The 16,966-nt window shown below is 41.2% G+C and overlaps 1 protein-coding gene across 1 annotated transcript in view; it reads left to right on the top strand.

Moving 5' to 3' along the window:
* LOC150081697 (visual pigment-like receptor peropsin) overlaps positions 1-16,966 on the top strand; it is a 73,447-nt gene that overhangs the window by 19,903 nt on the left and 36,578 nt on the right. The window contains exons 3-4 of the mRNA XM_090379561.1: positions 7,480-7,607; positions 14,128-14,224. Of these exons, the coding sequence (XP_090235687.1) occupies positions 7,480-7,607; positions 14,128-14,224 (225 nt within the window). The remainder of the gene's footprint in view (positions 1-7,479; positions 7,608-14,127; positions 14,225-16,966) is intronic.

Consider the following 16,966-nt stretch of genomic DNA (forward strand, 5'->3'; position numbering starts at 1 on the left):
AGAGGAAAGCTCACTGCACTCGGGATCACTGAAAACCCACAATGCCTCTGTGGTTCCCTCGAAAGTTGGGACCACCTGATGTACGAGTGCGAAATATATGAAGATTTGAGATGCCTCCTCCTGACTAGGATACATTATCTTCCTAAAAACCAAGAACAGCACATCCTCGAAAGAGAAGAAGATTATGTCGCCTTTACGCGCTACGCACAAGATTTATTCGCACGGCGGAAGACCCTACCATGGATATAGTCAATATTCCGATCATCGTCAAAACCAAGAGAAGCCAACCACCTATATTTTGGGAATCGATGCAGAGACCTACCAGCAAATGAGACTACACCACCACCACCAAATCTAAGAAGATCCAGTATAGGACAACCACAGCTACATTCCTATCTATATTCCTACTGATTTAGACACAGATCACCGGATGACATCACCACTGAAATTGACATCACGACCGGACCTGAATGAGAAGAGCAAGAAGATTTTGCCAAATGGCGATCACGCTTGTGCTCTCTTGCACGGCAACTTTTGTCCCTTACTTTCGCCTGATGGATGTATTCCATTGTACCTGGAGGATGCCTTCTTCATCCCCCATATTTCTACCTGTCCCCCCCTTTCTTGACTCTAAGGCCCACCTGCTCTAACTTTTTTTTTTTTTTTTTTTTTTTTACATTGGTCTCTGTCAGGAAGCTTAGGCGACCCTGCAGAGACTAGCCAGAGAATAATGGGCAGCCTGGCTACCTCCTAGCGGTGTGTGCGGGCAACGTGAGGTTCCATCAGGGGCCCTGCGGCCAAATGCCAGGACACCCAACAGAACCCAACGCAAAACTACGTATTCAACACAGAACACTTTTCTGGCATTTACAGTAGTTCTGTATTTCTTCACAGTGTACATATGGCGCAGATGTGGGAAACCACAGGGGGCGCCTGACCCTAATACTATGCACACTATGCACACTATGCTTCTATTAGAATGAGCAGAAGCCTGAAAAACAAGATGCTTGATATTTCAGAGACTGCTGGGAGCCATTGCGGTACAAGTAAACACATGGGTTGTGTTAGGGTAGCTAAGAATAGAAACAGGTGCAGGTATACTTGCGTTTACACCAATGCTAGGAGTTTAGTAAACAAATTTGATGAATTTGAGGTTTTGCTCAAAACATCAAAGGCAGATATTGTTGGGATATCAGAGACGTGGTGTCACACAGATATAAGGGATGCAGAACTGCAATTTGGGGAGTACAACGTCTACAGAAAGGATAGACAGGATAGGAAGGGGGGAGGGGTTATGCTATTAGTTAAGAAACACATAAAAACCAAGAAAGTGAAGCCAGTCGACATCGCTGGACAGTGCAGTGTTGAGTCAGTTTGGTGTGACATAAGTATTGGGAGATCAAAATTGAGAGTAGGAGTGTGTTATAGGCCTAATGACTCTGATGAGTATAATAAGAAACTGTACAGGGAAATAGAGTGGGCCAGTAAATCAGAGAGTCTTATAATGGGAGATTTTAATTTCCCAGATATTGACTGGAATTTGGGGGCTGGTCACTCACACACTAGCAGGGCTTTTGTGGATTTACTGGATGATTGTTTTCTACATCAGCATGTTCCGGAGGCAACTAGAGGGAGTAATACTCTTGATTTGATTATCAGCAGTGATTCTTCATGCACTAAGAATCTGCAGATAAATGAACCACTAGGTGGCAGTGATCACAGTGTGCTGAAGTGGGATTTACTCAAAGAGGTAACTACCATTAGGGGTAAAGGGAAGGGTTATTGCTTCCATAAAGGCGACTACGATGGACTGAGACAGTATTTAAATTCTATACAGTGGGACCAACTGATGATGTTACCAACAGCAAATTCAAAATGGGAAGCATTCAAAGAACTTATCTTGGAAGCTACTAGGCTTTACATACCAACTAAGAAATATTGTTCAAGGTTTAGGCCAAAATGGATGTCAGATGAACTAATGAGGCATATGGCAGAGAAGAAAAATGCATGGGATACTTACAAATTAATACATGACACAGAAGCCTATGATAGATACAAGTTGATATGCAACCAAGTTACAAAGGAGGTTAGGCAGGCGAAGGCAGATTACGAGAAATCCTTGGCAAGGGATGCAAAGAAAAACAGCAAAGAGTTCTTTACTTATGTAAACTTTAGAAGGAAGGGGATGAATCAGATTGGTCCACTTGATATTGATGGGTCAACTGTTGATGATCCTGCTCAGGTAGCTAACAAACTAAATGAATATTTTGCATCGACATTCACACATGAGGAGTTATTCAGCGAGGGGAATGCCAGAGGTGTATTCAACTCTAGCAGTAAGCTAGAGAATCTTGAAATAACTGGGAGTAAAGCGGAGGAGAAATTGTTGAAGATAAACACAAGAAAGGCACCTGGGGTGGATGGGATCTATCCAGTTATATTAAAGGAGGCAGCAAAGGAAGTAAGCAAACCCTTAGCCATAATTATGAGAGCTTCCTTGGACTCAGGGGAGGTACCCTGTAGTGGAGGTTGATAGCCTAAATAACTTTAAGACTCAGCTGGACAGGTATTTTGAACGAACAGAGGGGTGAAGTGGAAGTGGGTTTTTTTTTTTTTTTTTTTTTTTGGCTGATGCTGCATAAGCTAAGCTTGCTTTCTTGCATCAAATGCCTCTACTAATGCTAATGCTAAATGCTAATGCTAATACCCATAGACTGGAAATGTGCAAATGTGACCCCAATTCACAAAGGAGGATCAAAGGCTGACACAAGTAATTATAGACCTGTGAGCTTAACTTCTGTTCCAGGAAAATTAATGGAGGCACTGGTTAAAGAAGCACTGCAGGATCATTTAGACAAGACTTCAGTTATAGCTCGGGCACAGCATGGTTTTGTTAAGGGGAAGTCTTGCCTGACCAATTTGATTGGATACTATGATGCAGTCACAAAAGAACTGGATGCAGGGAATAGCTTTGATATTATATACTTGGATCTTAGAAAGGCTTTTGATACTGTTGCACATGGAAGACTGCTACACAAATTGGAGCAGTGTGACATTGGAGGCAAATTGCTGCTATGGATAAAGGGGTGGTTGAGGGGGAGAAGACAGAGTGTGGTAATCAATGGACACTGCTCATCGTGGACTAATGTTATTAGTGGAGTCCCTCAGGGCTCAGTGTTGGGTGCATTATTGTTTTCTGTATTTATAAATGATATTGATGATGGTATATCAAGCTTAATGTCCAAGTTTGCAGACGATACAAAGGTTGGCAGGGTTGTCAAGGACACTACTGACGCTATGCTGCTGCAACAGGATCTGGAAAGGTTGAGCAGATGGGCTGAGAGGTGGCATATGAAGTTTAACATTGACAAATGTAAAGTACTACACATGAGAAACAGCAACCCCAGAGCAACGTATCAACTCTGTGGTACTACACTGAGAGTGGTAGACAATGAAAGGGACTTGGGGGTGGTTGTGCAGGCGGATATGAAGTTCTCTGAGCAGTGCAGACGGGCTGCAAGAGTAGCTCATGGAGTATTGTCAATGATATACAGGAATTTTTCCAGCAGGGATAAGGAGATGATTATTCCCTTGTATAAGGCAATGGTCAGGCCACACCTAGAGTACTGTATACAGGTCTGGAGGCCTCATTTCAAGAAGGATGTAGAGCTGCTGGAACGAGTACAGAGAAGGGCAACAAGATTAGTGAATGGAACAAAGGGGTGCTCTTACGAAGAAAGGCTTAAGTTTTGCAAATTACAGTGTCTGGAGACTAGGCACCAGCGAGGTGATCTGATAGAAGTGTATAAAGCCTTGAATGGGTTGAGCATGCTCAGTGCTGATGGGATTCTTCCTCTAGCTCAGAATAATCACCTGAGAGGGCATAAATTCAAATTGAGGAAAGACAGATGTAGGATAGACGTGCGGAAATTTGCCCTTAGCCAGCGGGTGGTTGGTTGGTGGAACATACTTCCATCCCTTGTCGTGGAGGTTGATAGCCTAAATAAGTTTAAGGCTCAGCTGGACAGGTATTTTGAACGAACAGAGGGGTCAAGTGGAAGTGGGGTTTTTTTTTTTTTTTTTTGGCTGATGCTGCATAAGCTTGCTTTCTTGCATCAAATGCCTGTACTAATGCTAATGCTAACATGAGGGCGTGTACTGCCAATCATGTACATGATCTGCGTGATTAATTGTTGGATGTTGAAGCCTGTGGCTGTGATGCATGTGGACGTTGCCAGCGTTTGTGATTAATCAGAATTGTTGTTTCGATGATAGGGTGGACCCGACATCCACTGCTCCTGTTGACCGAGGTATTGGAGCATGTGATGTTCAACGACTCCACAGGCGCGTCGTCGATAGTGGCGGGACCTATCCACAATCACGACATCGCGGTGGGGTCAATGTCGTGGTGGGTTGCCCAAACGTGTTCGGCAATAGCGAGTGTTCTACATCCGTTAAGCGGATTGCTCTTTCGTGTTCCGAATAACGTTTTCCGAGCCGTCTCCCAGTTTCCCCAATGTGCAGTCAGGGCAAACGGTGTGGTAGACCAGACCACTTTGTAGTAAGGTGGGGACCGGTGTTTTCACTTTAGAGATGAAGGATCGTAACTTTCTGCCTGGGAGTTGTACGCATTTTATCCCATGTGATTTTAGGACCCTAGAAACCTGTTGTGATAGGTTTGGGATAAAGGCGCTCGCCGTTGCGTCATTACCTTGGATGTTTCTGTTGGTCGCTACGTGGCCATGTGTCTGTAGGTCACACCTGTCAAGGGTATTGATGGGATAGCCACACCTCGTAAGATCCGCCTTGACTTTAGCAATTTCGGCATGCCTCTCAACTACAGAACTAGAGTGGGTCCAAGCACGATTTAGCAAGGTTCGTGCAGTGGCAAGAAGATGGCCACGCGCGTGTGCTAACCGGAAGTTGGTAAATTGGCCAGCACACATTGGTTGACGATGGACAATTATCTTCAAGCGGATGCCCTCGCGTCGAACAAGAGTGTTTAAATATGGTATGGTGTTGTCCGATTCTAGCTCGGTGGTGAATTTTATGAAAGGCGACAGAGAATTGAGATAGTCTAAGAGTCGGTCACCCGAATTTCTGGGGATAACACAAACACATCATCCACGTAGCGACACCAAAAGGTAATGGAATCTGGTACATTTGTAAATGCACGACCCTCTAATTCCTCCATCGCGATATTTGCCGTGACTGAACTAACCGGGGAACCCGTGGCTGTGCCGTGTACCTATTGGTAAATGGAGTCTTGAACATAATTGCACCACCTGTTAAGCACAGTCTGAGGGCGGTGGAGATATCGTCTGGTGTTAGTTCGGTTCTGCTGCCAAGGATTTGGTCGTTATCCAAGAGTTGCTTTGCACATGTGATGGCAAGTTCTACTGGGATGGAGGTAAAAAGTGACACTACATCAAATGATGCCATGATTTGATCTTGTGAGATGGATAGGGTTCGGATCCGTTCTGTAAATTCACACCTGTTGGAGACGGTGTTGGTGGTCTTGCCTACTAGGGGAGAAAGGAGCCCCCAAGACAAACTTCACTAATTCATAACTCGGTGAGCCGCAACAGGAGACAATGGGTCTTAACGGTATACCTTCTTTGTGAACCTTCGGTAGTCCGTAGAAATGTGCAATCTGGCAGCCGGAAGCACGGAGGCGATTACGTGTGGATTCTGTTTAAACCAACTGTTGACGAGTATGTTCACTTTCGACTCCCATCGTTCCAAGGCTTTGATGGGAGGAACGGTTAAGGGTTGGTAAACAGAAGTCTCCTGCAAGAGCAGCAAGACTTTTGTCTCGTAATCTGTGCGATTCATTATGCATGTTCGACGTCCTTTATCTGCCGGTAGGATGACGATGGAAGAGTCTTGTTTCAATGTCTTAAGTGCAGAAATTTGTTTGCTGTTGAGATTGGAAGAAACAGGGCGAGCTTGGTGCAAAATTGGTGCAGTTTTTAGGCGAATTGTGTTTGCCACATCTTCAGGGAAACGTGTTAAACACGCTTCTACGCCTAAGACAATATCAGTGATTGGTGGCTTTCTTGGGAGAACAGCAAATTTCATACCCAGAGTGAACAGGTCTATTTATTCTGTAGATAACTGTTTGTTGCTCAAGTTCAATACAAACTGTGTGCAACTTGTGGAAGGAGTATTATGCTGATGACGAAATTCACGGGACTCACCAATTAAAACAGCGAACTTACGTTTTTGACGTGTACAGTACGTTGATTCTCTGACGGCTTGGTATCACAAGGTATGGATTATATCGGTGTAAACAGGATCAGGAACTAAACTTCTAAGTTCGACTAGCAGGGCTGATTTACTCGTTAAAGCATTTCCGTAACACTTCCGGCGCCTCCTTAGCCAGGTGGGCAGGAGCAGCAGTGCGTAGCACACGCTTCTTGATTAGACCGCGGTTCGAGATCGTCACCACCAAATACGGAGGATGCGGAAAGGTCGGGGAATGACCACCGCATATCCCCGGAGCAATATGGCCTTAGTTGCTAATGCTCCTAATAACAACAACTAAAAAAAAAAATTTTTAAAAAATAAAAAATAATCAGAGTAACATTTCCAAACATATTCTCTGGTCGGTTTGCCTGTTTTGCTGTGCGAGAAACCCAAGTTTCCGAGAAAAAATATTCTTCGTTACCCAAGAATAGCAAGGATTTTATATCGCTTGTCTTTTTTAAATGCCTTAAAAAGGTGTGGGGTATTTGAAAAAATACGTTACTTGACTACCACAGAGCGTTAGTTGTTTCTGACGGACCCTATACACACATATTGCTTGTCACTGAAATATATCCACCCAGTAGGAGTTTATATACTGATCTGAAATCGTACAAGAGAGCTTGTATCCACACAAGCAAGAAATAACGAATTCATTTATTATCACAATGCGATCAAGATCCGCATTGATCGTTGTTCAATGCAAAGTGAGGCATAGGCTTCCAGACCTTATGGCAGTGAGTGAAACAAAAAAAACTAAAAAAAAAAGGAATAAAAAGTGAATGTCATCCTTTGAAACATCTCTCCATGCTTGCTCTAAACACGTACAATAAAGAACGGTGCGATTTGACTAAAGTGCACACGTATCTAATTCCAAACATGTTGTACTAGGGAAGAGTGATGACCTTGCGTACCAAGGAAGCAGCATATCAGTAACAGGAAGACTCTGTCAACAGGTACTGTCTTGCTGGAATATGATGTCTGGCTAGAGTTTAGGCCGCCGTAGCCGAGTGGTCAAAGCTTAGGTACATAAGTACACGCGCCTTGAGTGACCGGGGTTCAAGCCCGTGACTGCTGAATACGGTGCTGTTTCTTGTATTCTGTCTATCTTGTGAACTCTTCTGACTTTTTTTTCTCATTACTTTTAAGAGGATAGTGTATCTATTTGGAAAACAGCTGTAATTATGAACACTGGTTAAGATTTGATTTTGAAAAATGTGTTTTCTTCTTTAGATGGCTCTTTGGAGATGGGGGATGTCAGTGGTATGCTTTTATGGGGTTCTTATTTGGTTCTGCTCACATCGGAACATTGGCTTTATTGGGATTAGATCGCTATTTAATCACCTGTCGTGTTAATATAAGTAAGTTTTATCTATTTTGTTAATCTCAATAAAATAATAAATTATTCGTATCAACTGATTTACTAAATATTTTGCTCAGAGAATAACGAAAAACATAGCAAACAAGTTAAATGTTTTGTAAAATGAGTTAAGTAATATTTGCAAATGTACTTAAAATAAATAATTAAATAAAATAAAAATAAATAATTAAATAAAATAAAAATGAATAAAATATAAATAAAATAAAAATGAATAAAATATAAATAAAATAAAAATGAATAAAATATAAATAAATTAAAAAATTGTTTAAAAATACATTGTAGAGCACAAGTGCACCTGTCTTTAGTATGAACTTTTATCAACATTATACACTTGTGTGCAAAACTTAAGGACGAACACTTTTTCTAAAGGTTACAACCACAAAATCAAACGAAACAGCGTGTGGCGATTTGCATAACTGTGGTCGTTCAGTAGAAAGCTGGTGCACATGCAAAAATTTGAATCGTGATGAGAGGTCTCACATAAACAGATAAAAGCAGCAGTTCAGCAGTTATGTGCAAATTACCGAATGGTGAGCACGATTGTTACCAACGTTCGATTGGTTTCATGCAGTGCTACAGACAACGAAATGGCGAGTTCACAACAACTGGATGACTTTACCCGGGGTCGAATAATAGAGAAGCGCGAGGAGTATGGCTGCAGAGTTCGGTATCACCCATAGCATCGTCTCACGTGCGTGGTCGGCCTTCAGAACAACAGGTACAGCTGTTCGAAGGACCAGTGGCGGTCGTCCACGAAAAACAACGCTCAATGATGACTGTATATACTCCTACAGGCCAAGAGGAACCGACACCAGACAGCGGGATCCATTGCAAACAGGAGCACAGGACACAGGATATCGCGGTTTACTGTGGCCAGGCGACTCCACAAAGGTGGACTGTTTGCCCGACGGCCAGTACCTTGCGTCCCTTTAAAACCTGCTCATCGGAGACACTGTTTACAGTGGTGCATAGAACACAAGGACAGGACAGCAGCGCAATGGGGTAAGGTACTCTTTACTGATGAGAGTAGATTCAGTCTCAGCAGCAATTCTGGATGTCAGCTAATGTGGTGAGAGGTTGGCACACGGTATCACTCCCGCAAACATCACTGAAAGGGATCGATATGGCGGTTGAGGTGTTATCTTGGATGGACGTACACAACTCCAGATACTGGAAGGCGGTACTGTAACCAGTGCACGCTACTGTACTGAGGTAATCCTTCCCCATGTGCGTCTGTTCCGAGGTGCTACTGGCCTCGAGTTCGTGTTTATGGATGATAACGCCACACCCCATCGCACTGCAGCTGTTGATATGCTTTTGTAAAGTGAGGACATTGCTCGTATAGAATGGCCTGCCCGTTCCATCGATCTAAATCCCATCGAACACATATGGGACGCTCTGGGGAAGCGCCTAGCGGCACGTCCACACCCACCAGAAAATGTTCACCAGCTGAAGATGGCGCTGACAGAGGAATGGACGATGTTACCGCAAGAACTTATCAACAACATTGTTCTAAGTATGGACAGGCGGTGCAAAGCCTGCATCGACATTAGGAGTGGCCATATCTCCTACTGAGGACCACCTCTTCCTTTTGTTCCATCTTTGGCAGTGATGCATCTGTATCAAGGCAGCCAGTGCTATGTTGCCATTTTTGAATAAAGTCCCCCTGTACCGTTTTGTTTCCGTTGTTGTGTTGGTGTTGTTTCCTTCATCATTTCTGTACCTCACGAGGTTCCTTTGTTATGCTTTTCCCATATCCAGGCCACTCCTATGAGAAGCTACAGGTGAAAACCTGACTGGTCATTAAGTTTTGCACACCAGTGTATTTCTAGCGATGAACTGCAAGTCTAGTTATGTCATAAGGGAATGATGTTCTAAAACAACTAGATTGTAGAATTCATTGTTAGAATATAACTATTAAATATGCATAAATTAAACTGTTTTATATTGCGTAATAAGAAAAATAAAGATGTCGTTTAATTTCTATTTTGCTTTGAGCATCTTATTTCATGAAGTGGTCTAAAAGATATATAATATGTAAATCTAGTGGTCTCAAATACATTCAAGTTAATTTTTGTTTCAAAATTATCTTCTGTTAGATCATATGGATTTTAATGATGATTTATAGGATGTTAGAGAAACAATTTAATCAGAGAATTTCATTTTACAAAATAATGAGTGACAATTTTCATAATTCTGTTTTTAGAGGCTACACTTGCATCACCATCAGAGGTAGATGGTGGCGAACAGCATACAATTCATATGCTGTTCGACAGCACCATGCAATGGTATACAGGGGTCCGGGTGCATGATTTGTTTTATAATTGCTCTCTCTCTTCAGTTACTATTGGCTGCGCACTTTTTCAACAACCATGATTTTCCCTCCTATGAACAAAGGGACAGTGTGGGGCTTAGAGGGGAATGGGAATTCTGTGTTTTATCAGACACTCAGTCTAAAACACTGATGGATCCAATATCTTTCTAATTCAGAAGATTTAGGAAAAGTCCGGTTGCCCTGCCTCCCTAAAATCCACTCATGCTCACCTTCTCAATGGTAAGCCCTGTTAAGTCACTTAGGTGGCAACGAACGTGTAGAGTGGCTCTCTTCAAGACGCCTGGTCAGCGTGAAGAGGAAAAGACCAAACCCTCCAGCACACAACAGCACGACGAACCAAATGGCCCTCAGTCTCCAGCAGCTTTCACTCCGCCTCTTACGGCAGCGAGAGGATAAGAGTGGAAGCAGAGCGTGCTAAGAATCTCCGGGTACGACCAGGCTGTCATGCAGGGAAACTGAACTTGGCCTGTTACAACGTAACATCGCTCATCAGTGACGATAGGATATTAGAGCTGGAAAAGGAATCAGAAAATGTTAATTGGAATATCATCTGTTTGACTGAAACAAGAAGAAGAAATGAATCACTTATGAGTTTATCAAGTGGAAATCTGCTGTACACCAATGGAAACAGTGAAAGGAGCGAAGGTGGAGTTGGGTTTCTGGTCCATAAAGATATAAAAAACAACATTTTGGAATTCAAAAGTACATCACCAAGGGCGTCAAGACTACTACTCAGGATTTCTAAGAGGTACAATCTAAAGGTTATAATGATTTATGCACCAACGTCGAGACATGATGATGAAGAGGTTGAAGAAATGTACACCAAAACTGAGTCTGCTAGATGAGCAGAAAACCCACTACACTATCATTATGGGAGACTTCAATGCTAAGGTTAGAAAGAGACAAAACAGCGCAGAAAGGGAAATTTATAGGAAATTTTGGAATTGGTAAAAGAAATGAAAGAGGTGAAAGATCTGTGGAATTTGCATAATCTTAATCTTAACCCAAGCATGGTACTAAGTACTATAGGTTCTAATACCTCTCGTGTTTGGGGTTTACATAAAAAAAAAAAAAACAAAAAAAAAATCTCGAGGAATGTCAGTAATGAATACTTTTTTCAAGAAAAGGGTGAACAGAAAGTGGACATGGAACTTAAGAACCCAAACTGATTAACAACTAATGAAATCGACTTCATCCTCATTAATAGAAGATATATCATAAGTGATGCTACCGTTCTGAACAAGGTAAATATTGGAAGTGACCACAGAATCGTAAGTTGCACACTTGGTATAGATGTAAGAAAAGAAAGGAAAAAACTGACTGAGCAAATAATACGAAGGTCTTTGAGATAACAGAAGAGGAGAAAACGCAGCATGTACTGGAACTTAAGAACAAGTTTGAGCTTCTGCAGCCTGTTTAGAAACAAGATATCGACGAGGAATACTGTAACTTTTTGAAAGTGATAAAATCCAAGGAACCTATAAGTAAAAAGAAATCCAAAGAATAAATAATTAGTCAAGAAAAACTTATCATGATGAATCGAAGACGACAAATAAAGAACAAGATAACCACTGACAAGGACAAAATTGAGTATACTGAGTTATGCAAAGCCATTAGACAGATACTGAGAGAGTACATAAGAGGATTTAACACATGAAAAGTAAAACAAGCAGTAAGGGAAAAAAAAGGACTTAAATCAGCAGCTATGAACAGTAATACAGAAGACAAATGATACTGAAGAATAGAGATGGTGTACTTAAAAATAGCAGAGAAGGCATAATTCAAATAGCAGAAGACTACTACAGAGAATTATACAAGGAGCGAGAAAATGATACCAGCAGTTGGGAAGATGGATCACAAATCAGTAACACATACAACATACGAAATATTCTTCCTGATGAAGAAAATGAAGAATCAGAAAACCCCGGGGGGAAGATGAAGTTACTGTAGAGTTTTTAAAATTGGGAGGAAGAGACATGACTCAAAAACTGGCAGGACTCTTCACAAAATGCATTAGAAAAGGTGTGACGCCAAAGGAGTGGAATAATGCAATCATAGTTTTGCTGAATAAGAAAAGAGATAAATCAGAAATTGGAAATTATAGACCAATTAGCTTGTTATCCCACATTTACAAGTTGTTCACAAGGGTCATTACTAACAGATTAGAAAGAATACTTAAGAATCAACCGAAAGAGCAAGCTGACTTAAGGACAGGATTCCTAACTAGGGATCACATTCACGTAATGTCACAGCTAATGGAGAAAGCAAATGAATATAAAACACAATTATGCCTGGCATTTGTGGATTATGAAAAGGCATTTGACTCCATACAGCATAAGGCAATGTTTCAGGCACTGGAAAGACAAGGCAATATACCCCATATATTGATTTTGAAGAAAATATATGAGAATGCTACCTCCTTTATTAGACTAGACAAAGACAGTAGGAAATTTAAAATTGCGAAAGGAGTTCGAGAAGGAGACACAATATCTTCGAAGTTGTTTACTGCTGCCTCTGAGGAAGCTTTCAGAAGATCAGACTAGTCGCAGAAAGGAGTCAATGTGAATGGAGAGTACTTAAACCATTTACGATTTGCAAATGACATTGTGATCATAAGCCACGATCCCAAAGAATTAGAGGAAAATCTTAATCAGTTATGCAGAGTTAGTAAGGATTTCGGACTAAAGATGAACATGACTAAAACAAAAGTAATGATGAACAAGTATGCCACAGAAAGGGATATAATCATTGAAGGAGAAGTAATTGAAAAGGTGGATTTATATACTTATTTAGGAAAAGTCATTAGCTGTAATAGTGATAAATGGCTGGAAGTCAAGAGAAGAATAAATTTTGGATGGATAGCATTCAGGAAATAGTCACATACTAGGAGCAATATCCAAATTTGTCTGAAACCTAAAATAATGAACCAATGTATACTCCCCTCCATGACTTATGGAATCGAAACTTGGGCACAAAAGAATGGAAGAGAAGCTGAAACCTACACAGCGAAGAACGAATTATATTAGGAATCAGACTGTTAGATAAGAAGAGAAACATATGGATTAGCCAGAAAACTCATGTAAAGGACATTCTTATCAAACCTAAAGAACAAAATGGCCTTGGTCTGGGTACATAGCTCGAAGACATGATGACAGATGGACTAAGAAAACAGCAGAATGGCACCCAAGAGGAGCTAGAAGAAAACCTGGAAGACAACTACGGAGATGGACAGATGAAATTCACGAGTTTGTGGGTAGTAAGTGGATGTCCATTGCACAAAACAGAATGAACTGGAAAGTTACTGGCGAGGCCTTTATCCTGCAGTGGATTGAAAATGGCTGATGATGATGATGGTGTGGGCACTCAAATTTTGATATTTTAACGACCCACCTCTTTCTTCCTCGCTTCATCGCGGAAAGAATTCCAGAATTTGTTATTCTGGAATTCTTTCCGCGATGATTGAGATGGATCTTTTCGAAGTAATTACATTTCAAGTGTAGGGAGCTGCTCTAATTATGTTCCGCCTCCAGACTTCTCAGAACTTTCAACCCACCAGATCAGCTGTGAAACGTTTTTTTTTTCCCAAGCGGGAGGGGGTACAAACTTGGCTTTATGAGACGATAACATTATCGAATTCGAAAATGAATAGTCTAGTTCCATAAAACTAGCAGGACACGATATAAATACCACGGAGTTGTCAAAAACGTCAATGAACGAAGCGACATTGAAGGCTTTTTGTCTGAGCCACGAAAAGCAGCCCCAAATCGTGACGCTTCTTCCACAGAACTTTATCGTTGAGGGGATGCATGGAGAAGGTATTGTAAAGGCATCGTCCAAAAGGGTCTCGAATTTTGGTGAAACCAATAACTTTCAAATGACTTTTGTTTTCGATTCGTTTTCAATATCGGTTCTATCCGGTGTTCGATATGGTGTTTTACCGACAGTATAACAACGGATATTTGCTCTACTTGCTGTGTTCTTCGAGCTATCTTTTTCGAGCCTTTCCGAGCGCACATTCCTGGTTGTTAATGAATTCAATTAACTGACTGCAACTTTTTTTATTCATAAATGAAAACTGATAATACGCACTATGTATTTTATTATACTGTTTTTATGATGTATATTACAAAGAATACGAGCATTCATAAGTCATATATTTTCACAGCAGGGAAACTCACTTATCGTCGCTATTGTCAAATGATTATTGCAGTTTGGATTTATGCTCTCTTCTGGGCACTGATGCCATTATTAGGATGGGCAAGGTACGGTTACAGATTTCAGTACTTTAAATTTAATTATTTTTAAAGAAATTATTTCAATGATGTTATTAGAATGTTATTATTAATATTAATATTAACTAGGGGCTTCGTCCCCTGTTCGCTGCGCTCGCTTCTTTTGATAAAATAAAATAAAATACTTACAGCAGCTTTCGACTCTGTGTGTGTGTGTCCCTTCCTCAGCTATGAATACATAAATACGTTACTATATCTATATAATATCGATGTAGATACACCATAGACAACTCTTAAAAAAAGACTACGATCGTAGTGTGAAAGGAATCATTTCATCTGTATCTCATATTAACATTAGCATTGGCATATGATGCAAGAAAGCAGGCTTATATAGCATCAGCCAGAAAAAAAAAAAAAAAAAAAACACACAACACACACACACAAACACACCCTTCTCATTTTGCCCGTCCACTCGCTCCAAGTGTTTGCTACTTCTGCCTTGAATCTATTTAAGCTATCAACTTCTACAACGACAGATCGAAGTTTGTTCCAGCAAACAACCACCCGCTGGCTAAAGGCAAACTTCTGCACATCTATCCTACAACTGTCTTTCCTGAATTTGAATTTATGCCCTCTCAGGCCATTATTCTGAGCAAGAGAAAGAATCCCATCAGCAATGAGCATGCGCAAACCATTCAAGGCTTTATACACCTCAATCAGATCACCTCGCAGGTGCTAGTCTCCAGACACTGTAATTTGAAAAACTTAAGCCTTTCTTTGTAAGAGGAACCTTTTGTTCCCTTCAGTAATCTTGTTGCCATTCTCTGTACCCGTTCCAGACGCTCTACATCCTTCTTAAAATGAGGCCTCTTGACCTCTATACAGTACCCAAAGTGTGGCCTGACCATTGCTTTATACAAGGGGATAATCACCTCCTTATCCCTGCTAGAAAAATTCCTGTATATCATTGACAAGACACCATGAGCTACTCTTGCTGACCGTCTGCACTGCTCAGAAAATTTCACATTTGCCTGTACAATTACCCCCAGGTCCTTTTCACTCGCAACCACTGTCAGTGTAGTACCACACAGATGATACGCTACTCTGGGGTTACTGCTTCGCATATGCAGTACGTTACATTTGTCAATGTTAAACTTCAGTTGCCACATATCACCTCACCTGCTCAACTTTTCTAGATCCTCTTGCAGCAGCGTACTGTCATTAGTGTCATTAACAACCCTGCCGACCTTCGAATCGTCTGGAAACTTGGACATTTAGCCTGATATTATTATTAGTTTATCCAACAAAAATCCCTGTATAGCAATTATCTAGGAGGGTGGCTCACACATACATCCAACTAAACTTATTGGAGTGTAACAAAGGATAAAACATCAGCAAAAATAAGGTATATAAATATAGAGGAAAAATTACACAGATACAGAAACCATACATTCATAGAAAAATCACAAAACATTATACATACATAGAAAAATGACATCGTCATTTACACTATGAATTGGTCCTCATTGTCATTCTCTGAACAAAAGGAATACCCTCAGTCCTATAAGAGTCTTTTGGAAACACAATATATAGTTCATTTCAGATTTTCATGAGTTCGAGGGCACTTGAAGTCTTTCTTGAATTATGTTCTTCATCATATTTGTAGTTTCATATACAGATCCTTGATCCTTGAGGTTGTCACAGACATTCTCTCAGATATTCCAGACAAGTTGCACTTGCTACCTGGGAGTCTAAAATGCTGATGGAACTGATATTCGGGTGACACTCAAGTCATGTGGCCCCAATTTCGGCGAAATCCGGACGGTCTGTGACAGCCAAATCCTCTGCTTGCACGTTCACGATGGTGGGACTTTTAGTAATCCTGGGTATAACCTCCATGCACAAGTACATGGTGGGTGACCACCGAGGTATGAATCAACACAAGCAGGGGTCCAGGTGTGTCGCCCATTCCACATGGAGGAATGCCGCCCCTCTATGTTAACAGGCAGTACTAGGTGATAGATAACTCCCATCAAACGGTGCAACACCACTACTTTGCTTATTGGAGGCTTGAAGTGGTGGAACACATGTTTAGTCTCTAGAGCCAAGTTCCGGTCAACCCTTCCCCATCTCTTCCATCATGTAGTATGATTGATGGCTTTTGAGGTTAGGATGAACATCGTGGCGAGATCCAATATTCCTTACATTTCGAGGGTACAGCTCTAAAACGGTGTTCGCAGGCCGCCCGCTAGTTAGTACACCGGACCGAACCTATTGGTAACTCTCTAGGAGGCTTCCGGATCAGCTAGTGTATAATCTTGCTACCTCTACTCTGGCAGATAGTGACTGAAGGGAGTCCGAATAGCGTGTATGCGGAGGGCATTCTGGAGGCCATGTTACGTCAAAGATCTGGGTATATTCTTACCATGTGTACGCCATATCCAAAAATTTCATTACTTCATACAGCATGTCCCACCCACTTTTTCTTACTATTGAATACACCATGAATTGTCAAAATAATAGAGCAAGCTTATCTGCGAAAAGATCTAAACCTCCCAAACACTTCCTAATTCATTTCATAAATATACGTGGTCTCAATTCTAATCTCAACGATGTCCATTTCCACTTGCAGTCTGCCAAACCCCATGTACGTTTTCTGACAGAATCTCAGTTATCGGTTGATTCAACTACTGTTCATCTCAGATGCCCAAATTATTCGTTGTATAATTCCTTTCGCCTCAAAGGTAGTACTTGTGCATACGTCCGTTCTGA

This window comes from Mastigoproctus giganteus, chromosome 8 (assembly GCF_048544385.1).
Source record: "Mastigoproctus giganteus isolate SK-2022 chromosome 8, ASM4854438v1, whole genome shotgun sequence".
Lineage (NCBI taxonomy): Eukaryota > Metazoa > Arthropoda > Arachnida > Uropygi > Thelyphonidae > Mastigoproctus > Mastigoproctus giganteus.